This window comes from Uranotaenia lowii, chromosome 2 (genome assembly GCF_029784155.1).
Source record: "Uranotaenia lowii strain MFRU-FL chromosome 2, ASM2978415v1, whole genome shotgun sequence".
Lineage (NCBI taxonomy): Eukaryota > Metazoa > Arthropoda > Insecta > Diptera > Culicidae > Uranotaenia > Uranotaenia lowii.
Window position 1 is genome coordinate 5237824 of NC_073692.1, and position 20004 is coordinate 5257827.

A 20004-nucleotide genomic window follows, 5' to 3' on the forward strand; every position below is an offset into this window, starting at 1 on the left:
ATTTATGTTGATATTACCCCATGACGAAGAGCAAAAACACGTATCCGTGAACACTAGACTGCCCCAAATTTGTATGGGAAATTCAAAACCTGTAAAATGTTATGCGCTGCAGGCTAAAATTGATCATAGGCCTAGTGCAAGATCTTATGCCAAATTTGGGCCAGATCGGATCACAGGAAGGGGTCGCTCAACGAGCCTGAAGTTTGTATGGGATTTTGAGACATTTTGTTCGGGAGAAACATGAAAAACCAGTGTTTCATGAATAACTTTGATTTCCTTTGGGCGATTTCTTTCGAAAACGGGGTTTCTTGAAGCCCCAACTATAACAAATATTTTATCCGAAGATTACAACTCGATTCGAGTTAATATAAAAAAGTTATTAGGCTTCAAAAATGGGCTAACTTTTTTAAGGGTGGTATTCATCATTGTTAATCAGTCGGGACGTTCGAACATTTCGAAGCAGCATTAACCGTGATGAACACTACCCTTAAAAAAGTTAGCCCATTTTTGAAGCTTAATAACTTTTTTATATTAACTCGAATCGATTTTCAGTCTTTGGATGAAATATTTGTCATAGTTTGGGCTTTGAGAAAACCCGTTTTCAAAAGAAATCGGCCGAAGGAAACCAAAGATATTCATGAAAAACTGGTTTATCATGTTTCTCCCGAACAAAATGTCTCAAAATCCCATACAAACTTCAGGCTCGTTGAGCGACCCTTTCCCGTGATCCGATCTGTCCCAAATTTGGCATGAGATCTTGCCACTAGGCCTAGGATCAATTTTAGCCTGCAGCACATAACTTCTTCAAAAATCGGGTCATTTGGGGCACTCTAGTGAACACTGAGCGAGCTCTCAAAGCGTGTTATTTGAATGCCTCAGGGGGAAATATTCACTTCTGCATATGCCGCTAAATTCTTTGCTTTCAAATAGAACCAACAAGTTCATAAAATTGCAAAATGAAAATATACACTTTTCACTCACCGCCTGTGAGTGTGCACATGTGCCGAACGGACCATCCATAATTAACTGTATCAAAAAATGTAGTGCCTTCTCTATTGGGTACTACTTCTTCAATACAGTTAATTGATGCGGGACAAAGAATTTAGCATGTGGTCAAGCTTCTATTTCAAATGCTCTTCGCTCTTTTCACCACCTTAGAATTTTCTTCTGATCTTCTATCCGTCTTTCATTTTCAACTCTTTAACTCTCACCGATAAAGCCGCAAATTCATTTCATAAACAAGATCTTTTTTCAATAAAATCATCTTACCATTTCAAAAACTTATTTAAGAAATTAAAAAGACAACCCAAGATTTTTATTTTTTTTATTTAGGGGAGATGGAGGCATAATGGCCACCTTAAAAAAAACGCTTTTTTAACCATAGAGAACAGCTGTAATATGTGAATTACACCATTGTTTCGTGTTCAGACACTCAAATAGTCTATTGCCTAATTGGATGAAACTTGAAAAAGTAGATAAAAATATTTAAAAATGCATTTTAAAAAATTTTGCCGAATGCTGAAAACCAGTCACTGTAGAGGCATAATGAGAAACCCTCCAAGGCAGTATGAGCACCATTAATGAAGGCATAATGCGCGTTTTCTGCCGGGGATTCTAGCAGCAAATTCGACTCGATTAAGTCAACTGAGTAATAGAGATACAGCTTGACTTAAATCGTCTGACGATTTGGCCTATTGGTAAGATGTCGGAGAGGTAATCAGTAGGCTCGAGTTCGATTCCTGGTCGAGGTGATTTTTTTTTCATTTATCATTCATGGGGCCGTTCACTAATTACGTAAGCACAATTTTGGAAATTTTATACCCTCCCTCCCCCCCTGGTAAGAAAAAGTAAGATTTTTCTAAACCCCCCCTCCCCCCCTAGTAAGATCTTACGTTTTTGATTCATTGAGAAATTGACTAAAAACGTGTCAAAAAGAGCTCGAAAATATTAAGAATTAAACGTCCATGCTTCAAAGCAAAGCACTTTTTAAGTAAAACTTAATATATGAATTTGAAAAGCTCAATTTATACAAAACAACAGATGAAATGTCACAAACTATTACAGAAAACATTATTTAAGACATAGCATGTTCGTAGCAGCATAACTTTCAATAAGTTTCCACAATTGAATGAACAATACAAAATCTAAACTCCAAATAAAAAATAGAATGAAAGATAAGGTTAACAGGGTATATTGTTATGTTTTAACCTTAAAACCATAATAACGACCATGTTTAACGACAATAACGTTGTTAGTGAACCCAAAAGCTCAGACTCATTTCAACAGTGAGCGATAAAGTTTAAGGATTTTTTTGGTCAATCTTTTGTTAAGTAGAGTTTATTTTTTTTTTATTTACTCAAAGACATTAAAAGATAAATAACATAACATAAAAAATAACCAACAAAAAGGTAGTTAGAAAAAAAAACCTGTGCAATATGGTTTCGTATGGCTATGACTAATTATCAATGTAACATTTCTTACGTAAGATTTTTGGAAACCCCCCCCCTACCCCCCTGGTAAGAGATCGTAAGCAAATGTGAAACCCCTCCACCCCCCTTATGTGCTTACGTAATTAGTGAACAGCCCCCATGATCATGATATGCACTCAACGGTGAGGTGTAGATTCATCAAACAAAGCAATAACAAAATAATCTAGGTCTGTTTGTAGAATTCAAAGAATTAACACATGCTCATACATTATGTTTCTGGTGTTTTGTTTGACGGATGATGCTTTGATGCTATTAGCCGTATAATGTAATAATAAAACAAATCAATCATGAATGGTATGTGCAAAAAAAAATCCCCTCGAACAGGAATCGAACTCGAGTCTACTGGTTACCTCTCCGACACCTTACCAATAGGCCAAATCGACAGACGAAACAAACCAAGCTGTAGCTCTATTATTCAGTTGACTTCATCGAGTTGAATTCGTTTGCTAGATTCCCCGGCAGAAAATGCTCATTATGCCTTCATTGATAGTGCTCTGTTCGCCTCTAGTGAACAAATTAAAGTAAAAAAGCCTTTTAAAATTGATTAAAGTGTAAATTCAAAAATTTTATGATGTTGAAAATTGAGAAACAATGTGTAGATCATGTTGCAGTGCGTACATTTCAGATCAAGATGATTTAAAGGTCATAAAAGCTTATTTGGTGGTGCTCAAAAAATATAATCTTTTCGTCACTTGAGAACCTAGCTGGTTATTATTTAATAAGATGAAAAGGATATTTCTTTTTTGGTGAAAAATTTATACTATGGGTAGTACTAAACAAGTCCTTATGAAAATTTGTTTAAGAAAATACTTACTTATGTAGAAAAAAGGAGTGCTCATTATGCCCTGGGTGCTCGTTATGCCCTCATCTCCCATAATTTTTTTTGGAATGGGATTTTCATCCTCTGGGATGATTTATCCCTAAAACGCAAGATTTCAATATTGTTGGTGCCTTTGTTTTAATGATAGATTTGGAAAATTTTAGCCTGCTCAACTTAATTTATTTTTTTTTCTATCCCTCTAGTGTTGAAGATATAAAGTTAATAATTTTAAAAATGAATCAGATTTGAGTGCAATCAATCATTGATAACTGATGAACCAACAAACCTTAATGATAAACAAAAACTGATTCTGAATTTGTTAATTATCATCTATTTATTCAAACAATAATGTTTAGCCTAGATTTTCTGATTTCAAATATACAATGACTTAAAATAATTATGTTTTACTTTTTTTCTTATAAATTTCCAAAAATTTCATAATTCATGAACTTCTGCCATAATTACAAAAACGGTAAAAACAAAGGTTTCACTTCATTCAACAAACGATTAAACTTATGCTTCAAAAATCATCCAAATTCCATTTAGTTTAAAACTTCTTTGGAAATTCGTTAAAATTTCCTTATTTAACAGAATGGGGAAACGAAGACAGACAATTCTTTAACTTTTTTTGGCTTAAGTCAAAATTACTTGCGATCTTGATTGATCATCAGTTTTAAAATGTTTTACAGATTTTTTTTAAGCGCAGAAATTGCTTTATTAATTTTAAATCTATTTTCAAAAGTTATTTAAAATGCATTAGCTGATAGAAAATAAACTAATAATAAACGAATTAATCGAAGTACATCTTAATATCTATTCAACTTTAGAAAAAGGTAAATTTTGTGGATTTTTGTAATTTTTCAAAACCCTTTTGAATGTAGAGTTTAGAACATTGAAGAACAAGTAACACAAAATAAAATTGGGGCCTGAATTTGATTTTTTGAAGAAAGTATATATTTCATACCAGCATCAAAATTGTCATGACATAAACGTTTCTTTAGAATCAAAGTGATCAGAAATAAAGTAATGGTTGTTTTTTGCTGATTCTAATGACTATTGTAAGTAGTAAACAACAGTCATATATGTAGCCATCATCGAGTTTTAAACTTTAAATATTCGGAACTTGTTAAGCTACACTTGTTAAAGAATATACATTCTACGACAAAAGTCTGAAGGACTGAATTCAGCCGGAGGCGAGCCAATTTTCGGATATGTTTGTTAACACTGATTTTTTAATACCTTTTGGGATCAAGTAGTTTCTCCTTTGTACGGTAAATTAATATCTTGAACTGAATTTTATCTTAGAAAAATTCTCCATGAAAGGGAGGTTAAATCCCTAAACCCTTGTCCCCCGCCCCAATCTTTTGCACGGCTTTGCTCTATCGCAGTTTGTTATATTATGCTATGATCGCATACATCATCTGTATCTATGTCCACATTAGAAGATACAAAAAACTTTCGTTACTCTTATTGCTAACACCAGTATGCCGTAAAAGGATTTGGTGATAAAATGAATCTCCGAATATCCACTCTTATATTGAAATCTTTATATACAGTTTTTTTTTCAATAGTATTCTACCCAACAGTTTCCTTACACGGTTCTTGAATGGCAGCGTCATGGTTTGCATTTTCTGATTCATTGATTTTTAAAGTTTGCAAGGAACTATTTCGATTGCGTGGTTATTAGTACTGTTTTTTTTTCACTTCATTCCGCCTTCCTGAATGGTGGAGCAGTGAGAGTTTGTTGTTGTGTGCTATCTTGTTTCTTTGAACATAATTTTCCTCGCCTTGTGATTGATAACGGGAGTTGGGTTTTTTTCCTCTTCGCGTTCGCTCAACGAACGCTCAGACATTTCTAGACCGGTACCTACGCATACTTACAAATGGGCAGGCACGGTGTTGCGTTGCTGTACTGTGCTTTTGGCTAATAGAAGGTAATAGCTAGCTAGCTTGTCCATCAGGCAGCAGCAGCGGGCGGGAAAACCTCAAGTCTCGACTGACTTGGTTTCGACTCGGCGGCAATGTTTGGAAGTGGCCACCGCCGGAATGTGGAATGCTCATCATGTTCGTATGTGCCGCGCTTAATCGACTGACGGGCACGTGTGTTGACAGCATAGGCACATTTTTTTTCCTTTCCTATCAATATTTATGTAGGAGTACACAGTCGTGTGTATGTTTAAATGGGTGTATATGTTTCTGGGGGAGGGTAAGGAGAATATTTGGGGTGGTGAAGAGAGTAGAGTGCTTGTTGTATTTTCTGTAAGAAGAAATTGAGTTGTGCATTTTCCTTCGACGGTCTTCAGATCACAACTTGTCAAGATTGTCGAAAGAAAGAGATAGCGCCACATGTGTATGCCACCCAACAACAATAACAGCATTATAAGAAGAAAATATGGGCCACATATGGAACGTACTGATTGCGTTGCCCCTTCTTGATGGCGCTCGTGGAATCGACAGAAGCAGAAGCAACAGCTTTTGATAGTGCCGTCGTTGTGCATTCATATGTGTGAGAGTGCTATTATTACTTTTAAATAGCTGAGGGCTGATATGTCAACTGAACTTGCAAGAATAATGCTGTTATCAAAGCTAAAACGGAACTGTTCACTTGCTTCTTCTGATAAGCCGGTCTCGAAAATGATTGCCTCATACTTGGCGTTTTCCTGTGTTGTTCTCGAAGCTGGTACTTATCAATGCTGTTGTTCTTTTTCCCAGCAAAAGATTATTAATTATGTGAGCCCCAAAAAGTGATATTTGAATGAAAAGTATTCCACCTGTTGGTATGAATAGAAGTTGTGATTTTCAAGTGTATTTAGCTGAATAATCTCTATCATCCAGAGAAAAAAATCTTCCAAGGAACCTGTCCTATCACGGACATAAGTGATCATGGTACGCCGAGCTGTTTCCACGTCGCCGGAATCACCTGCTCATCTCAATCATCATATAAGCCAAGCACAAACACCCACGTCTTCCACCTCTTCGTTGTCATCGTCGTCTGACAATCCTCAACACCAACAACAGCAACAGCAGCAGCAGCAACAACAAAACTCGCCCCAGCAACAACATTCGCCACAACAGCAATCACAGCAGCAGCAGCAGCAACAACAAACCCAGCAACAGCAAACCCTCCAGCATCATCCCCATCAACACCTCCAGTCGCCACCCCATCATCATGCCCATGTGCATCTGCCGGGACATGAGAATGGTCACAATATCTATCTGACTGCGCCATACTCGCCCGAATACTATCCGGAACATTCGTACTATCTTCCGCACACGCCGGAATATGGCGGGCCAGGAGCGCAGCACTCCCACATCTGTCCGGTCCACGATTATGGTAAGTTGTTTTGAAGATTTGAACAGAAAAAAAATCCATGATAAAACATACATATGTATTTTTATCACAGCCTCTCGCAGGCAAATCTATTATCTACCGTTATTTTTTATAAAGGTAAAGAGTTTTAAAAACAAATATTTTTTGTTTCAATCATTCATTGGCATTGGAAACATAGTTTGATCTTATTTAATTGAAGCCACAAACATCCTTCCCAGAGTTTTCTATGCACGTTTTCATTGAAACTGTACGTATGAGTCGAATGTAGTACCTTTCTTTGAATAAAACGTCAGTGTCGGTCGCCTTTTCTCAAAGTATAAGACACAACACGACTAACGGGTGACAACAAATGGTCATTAATACTTTGGTCCGACCGATGTGTCACCGGTACCGGCATCGGCATCGCCACCGACTGCAAATCTGCCACGTCGCTTCACTTTTCTCTTTCTCTCTGTAGCTTTGCTTGCACTCACTTTGGGTTATTGTTCCGTTCGAAAAAATTTCACATGATTTTTGTGGCATGTTTTCATGTGAGCTGTACTGTGAGCAATCGAACGGACGCATTTTTTTTTTGTAAAGGCGCGCACTATCTGTCAACCTGCATAATCGCTTGTTCCGTAATAATCTATCGATAGTGGTTTTTTGTCTTCTTGTTGCGCTGCTCAATGATGCCTGTAGCAATTAATCATTGTTCGGTCAAAATATGCTGGTTTTTAGTGGATTGCATAACGCAAGTGGCTTGAATTATTCAGAGCTTTGTGGTTAAAGTAAATCGCATGTCATCGCAACTATCGAAAAGAGCCGGAAAAAAAGTTTTGGTTCAAAATCAAAACCATCTATTAAGCAAAACAAAATTCTAAACTCTTATTGAAAACTAAAAATTTCAAATGTTAAGAATCATTATTCTGAAAACTATAGACAAAAAATTCCTAAAAAGTCAATAAAAGGAAGCCGTAATTAGAAAAAAATAATATAGCGCCGTAGGAAAAACCGCTTCATGGCGAGGGTTTTGGTGACTGATTTTTCCTATGATTTTTTTGCTCAAATAGGAATAAAGAAATAGGGAATAGGAAAAAAACTTAAGAAAATATATTTTTAATTATGTTCCTACTATTTGATTATTATTTTAATAGTTCGTCTACATTAATAGTTTTTCGTATTAAGTAATAACTTTTGAAAGTATCTTCTGAAATCTTTAAAATGGTTAGCTACATTAGTATAATGAAACCTTTATGAAGAAAAAGGGAAACTTATTTTCACGGTTGACATAATTTATTTTGCTCTTAAATCTGGTAGATTTAGCTTATTTCATTGACCATAAAATAAGCTTTTTTAAAAAAAAAAGCCTTTAATTTCAAAAGAAAAACTTATTCTTTTATAAAAAAAGCTAAATCTTCTTAACTCTTGAGGAAATTTAAAAAAAATAAACCATCGATGAAACAAATCAAATTTTCAAAAGGAAAAGACAAGTAAGACATTGTTATTATGCTGTTGAAGTCTGATTCTTGCAAACTTGATTCAAATTTAAAATTTAGTTTAAAATTTGACTCTTGAAAAAACTACAATATTAATAATATTGATCAATTAACATTAAAACAATTAATATTGAAAATCACCACAATTAAAATCTTGTGGATATTCTTTTTTCTTTTAGTGAATATCTTTTTTTTAATTGAAAAAAACTTGCAAAATTACTTCAACTTGTACCTTCTATTTGTAATTTTCAGCTGAATTGTGTAAATAATCTTACTTCAATTAAGTAGTATTTGAAATTTTGAAATTGAGTTAACACAAAAAATTTTAGGCCTGCAATCTTTTGCGATTTGAATTCCTCAACGGAACATTGATCATGGTTTAAAAACTTATTTACGAGCTGAATCTTAATATGAATTTTAAATATTAATTCTAAATCTAAATTACTTTATCTATCTTCGAAATTTACAAACTGACAATACCGGAAAAAACTTTGGAATTTCATCGCATCCCCGGGAACCGGAAAAACGGGATTTTCGGCAGATCACCGCGAAAATTGTCATTTTTTTTTCAAAGAATCTCAAATATATTCTTATATCAATATTTGAATTTTAGAGAAGTTTTCGACAGTCTCAAATCTCGATTTAGATGTGAGGTAAATCTAACTATAACACCTACATATTTAAACAACGAAGTTTTAATTGCTTTTTTTTTACTCATGGCGGGCCAAATACGAGATATTTCGTTTTTTTTGCTTTCCGCAAGGGTGCCACACTTACAAGCATAACTCAAATGTAGTAAATTCAATAATTTTAATATAATACTTCGATGTACTTCCTACATATTTCTAAACATACTAGAAATCTTTTTCGTACATCTCTGTACAAATTCTAGAAAAATTTAAATTTTAACAATGGCTCAAAAGAACTACAAAACTATTGAAATTTCCAGATCAAGATAATTGGACTTTTATTGGCAAAACTCTTAAATTTGTGGAGCAAAACAATGAATAGATGCCAATTTCGTTGGATTCGTTCCAAAACTTTATGAAAACCTGTCAGTTTGATGCGAAATGGCTACGTCTTTTAAAAAGTCGAAGCATTTGTCATAGCGCGCTTCATAGTTTTGGGAAACAATTGTTAGAAATTTTAGGGCTTTACATTAAAATTTCATTTAATCGTCATGATTTTACATTAAAAAATGATTATGAAAAATACTGAGAAAATCATCATTTATAACCAGGTAAAATCCCGGGTCTCCGAGAAAAACTTTGAAATTTTAAAATGCAATATTACTAGCAACCCTGTATTTCCGAAATTCAATTCGATTTCTGAAATGTACAAAAAACGATTTCTGATTCTAAATTCCAGATCACAATTTTCAATATGAGCCAAGCATTGAAATTTATTTCAAAGCCCTAAAGCAAGAATATTTCATTTCAATTCGGATTTTTTGGGTTTTACCTAATCTAGATTAAGCAATTCGATTATTTATTTTTTGTTTGACTTGTGAATCTGAATTAAAATATAAATCTTAAAACATAAATCTAATCTGATTCTGATTTTTCAATTATGTATCGGCGTTTTGAAGCTTGAATTCGGCATGAAAATAAAGTTTAAGATCTTCAAATCTGAAAATAAGATATAAACTCATGATGGTTTCTTATTTACATTTTTCATATTGGAAAATTGTTATCTAAATATTGAAAATGCCCTTGACTTCCTAAAATCATGAATCGAATTTTTGACATTTCAACCATTTTTAGCAAAATCAATTTTTAACCAGGATTTCAAAACACTGAATCAAAGCAATCGAAAGATTCCTTTTAATTCAACCACGGTATAAAAAAATCTTTCGGTTGCTTGGATTCAGTTGAATCATTCAACCAAGTAGGCTCACAACACAATAGAGTGATTTCAAAACAGATTTTTTTAAATAATTTCTAATGATGATTCGAACCCCGTACCCTAGGCTGTAATGGGTCACGGCGACGGCGACGGTTTGGAAACATACTCTAAACTAACATAGACCTGAAAGGGCGGTTGCACGTTGCCTTATTCGATATGAGATCGTAGAAAGTAAATTAAAAGGTGGTTCAATATCGTATACTTTTTCTTTGATGATCCATGTTAATAAGGTGAATGGGAGTTGAAACACTTGCCCTCCCTTCCGTTGGACAACAAAAGCATTGCGCAGTGGAAATATCACAATTAGCAGTTTAAATGTTGATATTTCCACTTTTCCACCATGCGCAAGTTAGATTAGAATAGACAGTATAGTAAATGAATGATAACTGCCAAAATTAGATAGGCAAGTTAATTGTACAAGAATTAGTTGGACGAAGATGTTAACAATTGGTTAACACATGGTTAGGTATTCAATGTTCAATGTGCTACTAGGCAAGATAAAGTAATAGTATTCTTCTCCCCAATGCTCTAGTAAGTGTGCATTTGCGGTTTATGAATTTCGAAGGCTTATTCTTAAATCAAGCATTTTACAAGAACTAGAGGCTTATTGGATCAAGATGCTGTTTGGACAGTTTCCTGTCAAGAATATTTCCTTTTCGTGTCAATACTTTTTGATAGATTTGTCTATTTTTTGGTTAGGTGTGAAATTCAAATAATGAAGTAAAAGATAGATCTGAATCTAGTTCTTTCTCGTTTTTATACTTTTTTTTGTAGTTCGATCTATAGCTCAATTAGGTTTGAAATTCAAATAAGGATGTAGAAGATAGAAGATATGATTTTGATAAACAAGAATCTTCTCGTCCAGGAAAATAATATCGGGGTTTTAAAAATTGTCATTCATTTCAACCAAACCAAAGATCGAGGAAGGTTGTTTGAAAAGTTGTTCCAAATTAGCAATGAGGTTTTAGAAGAACAGAATCGTCATTGGCATTATGGTTTATATCCTGTTGTTTTGATAAGTCAATGATAGTACAAATGGTATTGATCATGCAATTCATAATTGTATCTCTATTTAATTTTTTAATTTTCCAAAAAAATTTGGTACAATTAATATTTGTGTTTGGCGAAATTCTATAATTGCTGCATTGAGAGATAGCTTATTATTTAGATGTTTTGTTCTGAATTTGGGAAATATGTTTTATTAGTCAATCTATGTTAATCTCGAGTAAAATCATAAATTTATTAAATCGAGTATGGTTAGGTGACAGGTAGGGATAACTCAACTACGGTAAGATAGTGAACCCTTCTGACAATGATATCGAGACGTTAGCATATGATAACTTTTGCTACCATATTGTTACTGCTCGGTTGAATTGGAGGTTGGGTTAACTCGAAGCTCATGTAGGGCCCAATTGTCCCAGTCCGTCGAGCATTATCTTAACGCTTCCCTCAACTGGTGCTTCAGAACCCTCGGGCTCTGTTGCCGCTATCTTACTCTAAGCTATTCTACTCTCATGTAAATTTTCCTCTTCTGTCCCCCGATCTGTTTTTCCTTTCCGGGTCAGCCAGGTAGCTCATAAACCCATACAAAAAAAAAATCTAATGATGATTCGAACCGAAAATCTAGAATCCTAAACTGGATAGCCAGGTAGCTCATAAACCTCATAAACCAATACAAAAAAAAAAAAAAAATCTAATGATGATTCGAACCGAAAATCTAGAATCCTAAACTGGATACAGGATCCAAAATATGACAACAGAAATACAATTTTGATTTTGGTAATATGTAATCAAAACCTCCGAAATTAGTTTAACCTTACTCAAAATTTAATAATCAGAACTGAATTTGTATCACTGTGTGAGAAAATTCTGAAAAACTGGCAGTAGAAATAACTTTTCTTCTAGGGTGGTTGTATTTCTTATCCATCCTTTATTTAGCATTCTGAATGTTGAATAATGATCTTCGTTTATGGCGTATACTCAAAGGCCAGAATGTAACTAACACTATTCTACGTCCAGAACTCTTTAATCCCCTTTGAAAAAATATCATATTACGATCTTGAATTTCGAATAATTATTTCTTATACACTTTCACTAAAGTTTAAAATTTCTTATACACTTTCATAGTTTCCTAAAAAAACGTTAATCTTAAAGCCGGAACTGGAAGATGATTGTTAGCCTGACATTGTTCAACGCTCATCGGAGATGACACGAGGAGGAGGTATGGTTTGTGTCCGTAACATTTAGAAACTGGAAATACCAGTCCATTACAATCCAAACTCGAACGGTCTTCGTGTGTTTGCTCGCGCTTTTGTTCAAATCTGCCGGAGGCTGCGGGAAATGGCTTCCCATCCTGTCCGGTGGGATAAAAAATACTTACCCAGATGGAGATGCTGACTGAAGAAGACTAAACACTCTGGAGTCTAGGCTGTTTTACTCTCTTAAAATATTAAATATTGGTAATTTTTTTTTATCAAATGGTAACTCGTGATGACAATTTATATTTTTGGCAAAGTTCAACGATCATCATGATCTTTGCCGATAAAGTATCCATCAGTTTGTCCAGTGTTTGAAGACAAAACTGCAATGCGGCACAAAAAAAAATTAACGCACTGGGCTTCAAAATTGATTCCAATGCTCGACTAAATTTGAGAATTTTATAGTTTTGAATAACAAAGTTCATTCTGGAGCAAAAGTTTGAATTAATGACATTTTCGAAAAGTTTCATATTCTTCTTTCGACTTAATTCGAATCGGACTCAGACTGAGACTCAGTAGGAGACCCCTTTGGAACTATACAGTATCGTCCAGTAGGGTGCAGCCTTGATTTTTTTTTTGTTTGAGCCGCAGCGACGAATTATAGTCCTTTTGAGACAAAACTAGTTCTCATAATTCATACCCTGAAACAGCTTGAGTATACATATAATAAATAAGGAATTCTTCCTCCATAACATGCTAATGGTGGCATCATTGGGAACACGAAACTAATCCGGTCGTTAATCGTCTCCCTCTCTTCTTATTCCATATGGCTTTCGACTTAACTTTGGAAGGCTGGGCTTCCATTTTTTGCTAGCGCAATTTAGTTTGATTCGCAAAACAAGCAAAATCCAAACCGGGAATGAATTTAGCCAGCAGCAAATGATGTAAGTTTCAAATTAAACTCTTTTCGGTTGGTTTGCTCAGCTGCAAGCGTTACGACGCAGGCGCCGATAGCGTAATTTGTTGTGGGTTAACAATAACGCAATACCTAGTTGTTGTTTCTCTCGGTTATATTTCTTTAAGGTTTTAAATTTCATGTGAGAGCGTGCTCGATTGCCTTGGCAAATTGCTGCCCCCATACGGATGATTCAGCGTTTAGTTCATCCACGCTAATTGTATTGAATTTCCACTATTGGTTTTGTTTGTTTGATATAATAGGTAGATAGCTACGTACAGGGTTTGCGCACCACAATTTACGCTTTTCACTGAATCGGGTTTTTGAATGACGGGCGAAAGTGCAAAGTGGAGGCAACGAGTCTTTAATTAAGAATAATAATCGTGACTTATGAGCTGGAAAAGTTAAATACCGCACAGTAATAAACTGTTTTTGACTAGATCGGTAAACTATTACTTGTGTTTAATGCTTTGCACATAAATTCTCGAGCGTGTTGCCAATATCGAACGTTGTTTTCATCAACTGTTTTCTTACCTATTAATAAAAATAAACCATTGTTTTTATTATTAACTCAATTTTTCATAATTTTTTAATAATTTTTAGTCATTTTTTTGTTATTTTTTATCATGTTTTAGGCACATTTAGAACTTTTTTGTAATATTTAGAATGTTTGTTATTTTTATCACATTTGTTATTTTTGTCATTTTGGTTCGTTCGCACTGCAAGTTTTCATCTTGTGGGGCGAGCCACACATGGCCTACTATTGTGTAGTGGTAGCTACAATTCTATATGTATCTACCACTGCAAGGTAGTAGACCCGTGAGGAACAAAAAGATGAAATGAGATTAAAAAATTTTCAAATTAAAATTATCCTTCCGCTCATTTTAAACATCTTCCACCTTATTCTAATCTTCTATCTAGCATATTCTTTCAATTCTTAAATATTCTTTCTTAAAGAATATAAAATTTCAAAGATATAGCCGATAACTTCATGAAATTTAGTGTGTAGCCGTATTCGAGACCAGGAATGGTTTGTATAATACTTTCAAACCCCTCCGAATCCAAAAAAGGGGGGCTCCCATACAAAATTAACAAACATTTAACACAGTTGGAACCATTTTCGGAATCTACTGAATTGATCAACGTGATATTTTGTGTGTAGCTGTATTCAAGACCGGAGATGGTTTCTATAAAACTTTCTAGCCCTTCCGAATTGAAAAAAAGAAGGGCTCCCAAACAAAACTATCAAAAATTTGACACAATTCGAGCAATTTTCGGAAACTACTAATCCGATCAACTTGAAATTTGGTGTGCAGCCGTATTCAAGACCGGGAATGGTTTGTATAATACTTTCGAACCCTTCCGAATCCAAAAAAAGGGGCTCCCATACAAAATTATCAAAAATTTGACACAATTTGAACCATTTTCGGAAACTACTGAATGGATCGACGTGAAACCACCTCATGGTTTGATCGTTTTTTGCCACCCAGTTCCGCCTAATTTCGGAAAGAACAAGCAGCTGCTAGCGGTAGTTTGTGCTTACTTATGAATAGTTAGAAAGTATGTCACATTTTTATTTATCATATTTTTTAAATTTTATAAGGTTCGAAAAACAGCTACCTTTGAAAATTCGTCAAAAATTCTGTGTTTCGTATTTTGAAAATCTAAAAATGTAAGAATACGCCAAATTACGTCAACTTTGCAATGTTCTGTTCATAATTTATCTGGTATGATTTAAACAATTTTGACGATTCATTGATTGAAAGTACGGTTTAATACCATTTTTTACATTTTTTGTAGTCATACTCATGATCATGAAAAAAATCAAATAAATATTTCCATATGTGTAACGTATAACTTTTAACATCAGCTTCCTCGGACACTCAGTAAATTTTTTTTTGAGCAGAAGAGTAGGCGGATGTTGAACCGTCAGCACGTGTTTATTTTTGTGCGACAAAATTTCAACCAAATTTATTTGCAAAAAATTTATAATTTCGAAGATTTCTGTAACAGAAAATACAGTGTTAAGAAAGCGTTTGTGACTAGTTCGAGACTTGGTTTGAAAACAAGAGCCGATCCAGATGCTGAGAGAAACGAGCGAGGTTTTGTTTGCTCTGTGTGTGTAGTTAATTTGGGGAAATTGTTCAAAATGTTTAATTAAATTTTAAAATTATTTGCTAAATAATATCAAAAACATGTTTGATTACGTTTTTGTTCTACTGGAGAACTGATGAAAAATATGCAAAATGTGAATTTTGAACTGCACGCTTTGAAATTATGGGAGAAAGTGCGAACATAAGGCTATGATCATTTAGTATCCGGACAATTTACTTCGATGATAGCAACGTTACTAGACCTTGAATATGCAAAACTTTAGCAGCGTTGTGCTGGTTATAAAAAGACTTTCTTGCCTATTTTTTCAGATTTTTAAGTTAACATGCGTTAGAGATATTTACGATGCAAAAAGTCATGATAAAAATAATTTTGCACTATCACCTTGGAAATTCTTCATTGTCGACTTAAAAAGTCATGAACTGTTAGTTTTATCTCAATTGTTTTGGTCCAAATGGTTAAGAAGTATGAGAAGCCACTCTAGAATGCCCACAAAGTTCAAACCAATCATCGGAGTGGAATCCTTGATCTCAACTGTAGTTAAAAGTTTTAAGATATTTCTTGAATCAACGGTAATTTTTTTTTGCATTAGTGACTTTAAGATTTGTATTTATTTTGGCTTTCGCCCTTGAAATGAATCATGGAGAACTGATAATGAATTCTAAATAGTACTATAATCGTGGTTTTTTCACGAAACAAAACTCATATATTTCCCCAGAAAGGGATTTGGCCTTTGCTGCTGATGTTGTCAAAATAGCATCATCACAATAGCTGATGTTGCAACACGAGTAGTAGGTGCTGTGCTAGCATTTCACCAGCTACTTTCGGGCGGAAAACATCGCACTCCAGTTTCAAAACATGCCATTGACCTGTCGGTAATCATCCAGCCCCGGCGAATAATGAAGTTGCTGCTATGATAATGTAATCATAATAAAGTACTGCTCTCAAAAGCACTGTGATTGATGTCTTGTTGTGGGTCAAGCGTTGAAAGGCAAACAACAAAACGATAACCTTCGTTCCTGGGATGGGGATGATGTTGATGATCCAAATGGATCAGAATGTGGATCAGCGTAAAGAATACTCGAGTTGGGCAAGTACGAGTTGGTACCTAGTAGAGCCGGGGAAAAAATATCCAACCACTTGTAAATATATTTCTTGTCGGCTTTTGTGTTGGAAATATTTCTTTCCTCCTTGTTCCGTTTGGTTTACTTGAGTCGTAGTTGCTCGACTTGCCTTATAAGAGCACTGCATAGCTCAAAATTGCGCCTTATACTTTACTTTGTTGATGGGAAATACAAATTTTGTACATATTAATGCAATGAGATGCAATCAACGACGACCAGAAAGAATTGAATGGTGAGCTGCTGCAGTGCGATGCAATATAGTCGGAAAAGAATGTTTAGCTTGCTTTCTTCCTTTTGTACGATGCTGATGTTGGACAAACTGAAACCCCTTTTGCATTTATTTGGTTGTTTTGCTACTTTTATGACAGTTATTCTAATTCTTTACCTACTAGTATTGTTGGTCAGAAAACGCATTTATAAATACATAGATAATATCATCTACCAACTGATCGAAATCATTCATATGAGTGACGTAATGATTCAGCATAATTGCACCTTGCGAAAAAAAAAAGTATATGATGAAGCCGTTTTAATACATACGCGAGTAGACGTCGCATAACGATATATACAGCTTATTTTCGCCAACTGAAAACAACAACAATAACGGGGCCGTCACCTATACAACATGTTATCGTCATGTCTGACCCAAATATACCCATGTTTACAAATAGATTTTCTTGCTCGGCATATTCTTTCTTCGCTTGGAGGTCGAAGATGTCGAAAAAAAAACTCACCCCGGCAGCGGCAGAGAACATGATTTACATTTTCATTATTATGCAGCCACTTTTTGCCGTGGTTTATTTATTTGCAGACTCAGACGGTAGAAGCAGAGGGCAGAAAAAATGACACCAAGTACCTATATAAAGTTTGCAGGTTGTTTTTTCCTCTAAACTTTTACCCCTGGAGGGGTTTTAAAATTTGCAAAAGAGACAAAAAAAGGCCCTGACCGTACGTGGTAATATATGGCCAAATCGATTTTCTTGTTTTGATACAAAATGATTTGTGTGCGTTTTCAGAACAATGAAAACATGTTCAAACAAAATTTTATAAAATCGGTTAATGTAAATAAAAAATTAGTTAGAAGTGGATACCGTTTTGGTAAGTTTAATTTGATATCTGCAGACAATTCTTCATTTAAAAATGAAATCATTAAGTAGAGCTATATCGATATTGTTAGGATATAATTATCCTTAAATGTTGATTGGGCCGTAAAAACCTTATTATTGTTTCTCGATGAATTGCCCAAATTCAACAACTTAATTCAAGGGAAAGACTTTCAATTTGGGTTTGTATCGCTTTTCCAAGCTCCCAATTTTCGAAAAAAAAAATCGACGGCTCACACAGGTTGAACAAACTGCTGGGTTACGTGACAATCGAATGCCGCCGGATGGTAAAATTTGATCCGACGACCTTTTAAAGGAAATATACACATATGCATGTTTGCTGCTCGAGGTTCTTCCTTCGCCTGTAAAAAGGTTGTTGAGTGAGCAAAAATTCAATTGAAAGATATGAACTTCAAATCTTTCTTTAACTCCGTTATGTAGCATAATATATGCAATTTATTGATCTTGTATGTACAGTAGACTGTCCCAGATTTGTATGAGAAAATTCAAGCTTGTGAAATGTTATGCGCTGCACGTTTAAATTGATCCTAGGCCTAGTACAAGGTCTCATGCCAAATTTGGGCCAGATCGGACCACGGGAAGGGGTCGCTTAACGAGCCTAAAGTTTGTATGGAATTTTGAGACATTTTGTTCGGGAGGAACATAAAAATCCAAATTTTCATGAATAAGTTTGGTCCCCTTCGGCCGATTTCTTTTGAAAACGGGTTTTCTTAAAGCCTAAAGTATGAGGAATATTTCATCCAAAGACTGCATTTCGATTTGACTTATGCTAAGAAAGTTATTAAACTTCAAAAATGGGGTAACTTTTTAGGGTGATATTCACCACTGTTAATGCTGCGTCAAAACGTTCGAAGCAGTGTCTCTCATTAATAGTGATGAATATCATCCTTAAAAAAGATTACTATTTTTTGAAGCTTAATAACTTTTGTGTCTTAACTTGAATCCAAATGCAGTCTCCGGATGAAATATTTGTCATAGTTCAGGCTTAAAGAAAAACCTTTTTCAAAAGAAATCAGCCGAAGGGGACCAAACTTAATCATGAAAAACTGGATTTTCGTGCTCCTCCCGAACAAAATGTCCCAAAATCCCATACAAACTTTAGGCTCGTTGAGCGACCCCTTCTTGTGATCCGATCTGGCTCAAATTTGGCATGAGACCTTGTACTAGGCCTAGGATCAATTTAAGCCTGCCGCGCATAACTTTTTCAAATGTCGGGTCATTTGGAGCACTCTAATGTACAGTATATACGTTTTAGGAAAACATTCTTTTAAAAAATGCATATCGATTGCTCGAGTTCTGACGCATTTAACTTTTTTTTTATAACAAAAGCCTTCCATTTTCAGTTGGTTCAGTCGATAAAGAGTATAAAGAGTAAAGTGGTTAAAACAACAAATTAGACAAATGCAATAAGAGATTCCTCAGTTAACAAAAATGAGCCAGAAATAATACGTTATATTAATTTTTCCAGTAAGTCTCTTCAACTATTGTGACCAATGTAAAAAAAGCAGAGCGCTTCAAGTTGTAAATACAATTTTTGTATCCCACTCACACTTAAATTTTCTTTTTTTTTAACAAATGGGATATCAGGTCCTCTGTTTAAACAACGTTAAAAAATGCAAAAACTCGTGTCAAATTTGGTAAAAGTTTAATCGTTCTCCAGAAACCACAATTTATTTCTCACAATTTTTTTTAACGAGCTCTTATAAACATTGTGATCTTTGTTAGAAAAATATATAAGAGTGATATATAAGAAATTTTTTTAAAATTGTTCTTGTACAGGGAATATTGTTTTATTTATAAATCTAGTCCGGTTTAGCATTTCTGTTTACATTTTTTGCTGTATTGTGATGACTATTTATGAGCTGGTTTTAATAATTTCTTCGAAAAAAAAACTCGCTTATCTAGAATTTTAGAAGCAAGTGGCAGCTTGCCAAATCATTGCCTTTTTACCGAATTTTTTTTTATTAAAGTTTTCTTGTGGCGTGTTGTCTGTGTGTATAAAACAATGTTCTGTGTCTTGTGTGGCGTGTAAACTCTCACTAACCGTGGGTTTGCTGCCATTACTGCTGCGTCGCGACGTCGTAGTTCCGGAAATCCAGTTCCGGAAGCAGGATGGCCGCATTTATTGGTGTATCAACGGGGTGCCGAAATTGTCGGCGCCAGCGGGCGTTGCTGGACTCAGTTGTTGTAGGCGTCTTCCTTCATTGACGTTTAATCGGCCTGCCCACGAGAGTGCCCCGTATCCGGACAGGCCGAGAAGGAAAGTCCTCCTTGGGAGTTAGGGATCCTCAGAAACCGAGAACGATGATGATGATCTTTAACGGTTAGGCGCGAGACCACATAGGATCTAAGGGCCGAGCCGTGAGAAAGCCAACCGGTGTTTCCGGGCTAATTCCTTGGAATTACACGAACACTAAACACAACACGGACTTTACTCACGGACGCCTGATTTAGGAGAGAGCGAATTTTTC

General features: G+C 34.9%; 1 protein-coding gene across 4 annotated transcripts in view; it reads left to right on the forward strand.

The window, feature by feature from the left end:
* The window catches only part of LOC129749762 (fibronectin type-III domain-containing protein 3A-like), a 124893-nt gene that overhangs the window by 67257 nt on the left and 37632 nt on the right, over window positions 1-20004 (forward strand). For 3 of the 4 annotated variants that reach the window (XM_055744834.1, XM_055744836.1, XM_055744835.1), the window contains exon 2: window positions 6022-6643. The exons of the other annotated variant lie outside the window; for it this stretch is intronic. In XM_055744834.1, the coding sequence (XP_055600809.1) occupies window positions 6193-6643 (451 nt within the window). In that variant the 5' untranslated portion in view covers window positions 6022-6192. The remainder of the gene's footprint in view (window positions 1-6021; window positions 6644-20004) is intronic. 4 annotated transcript variants of the gene reach the window in all.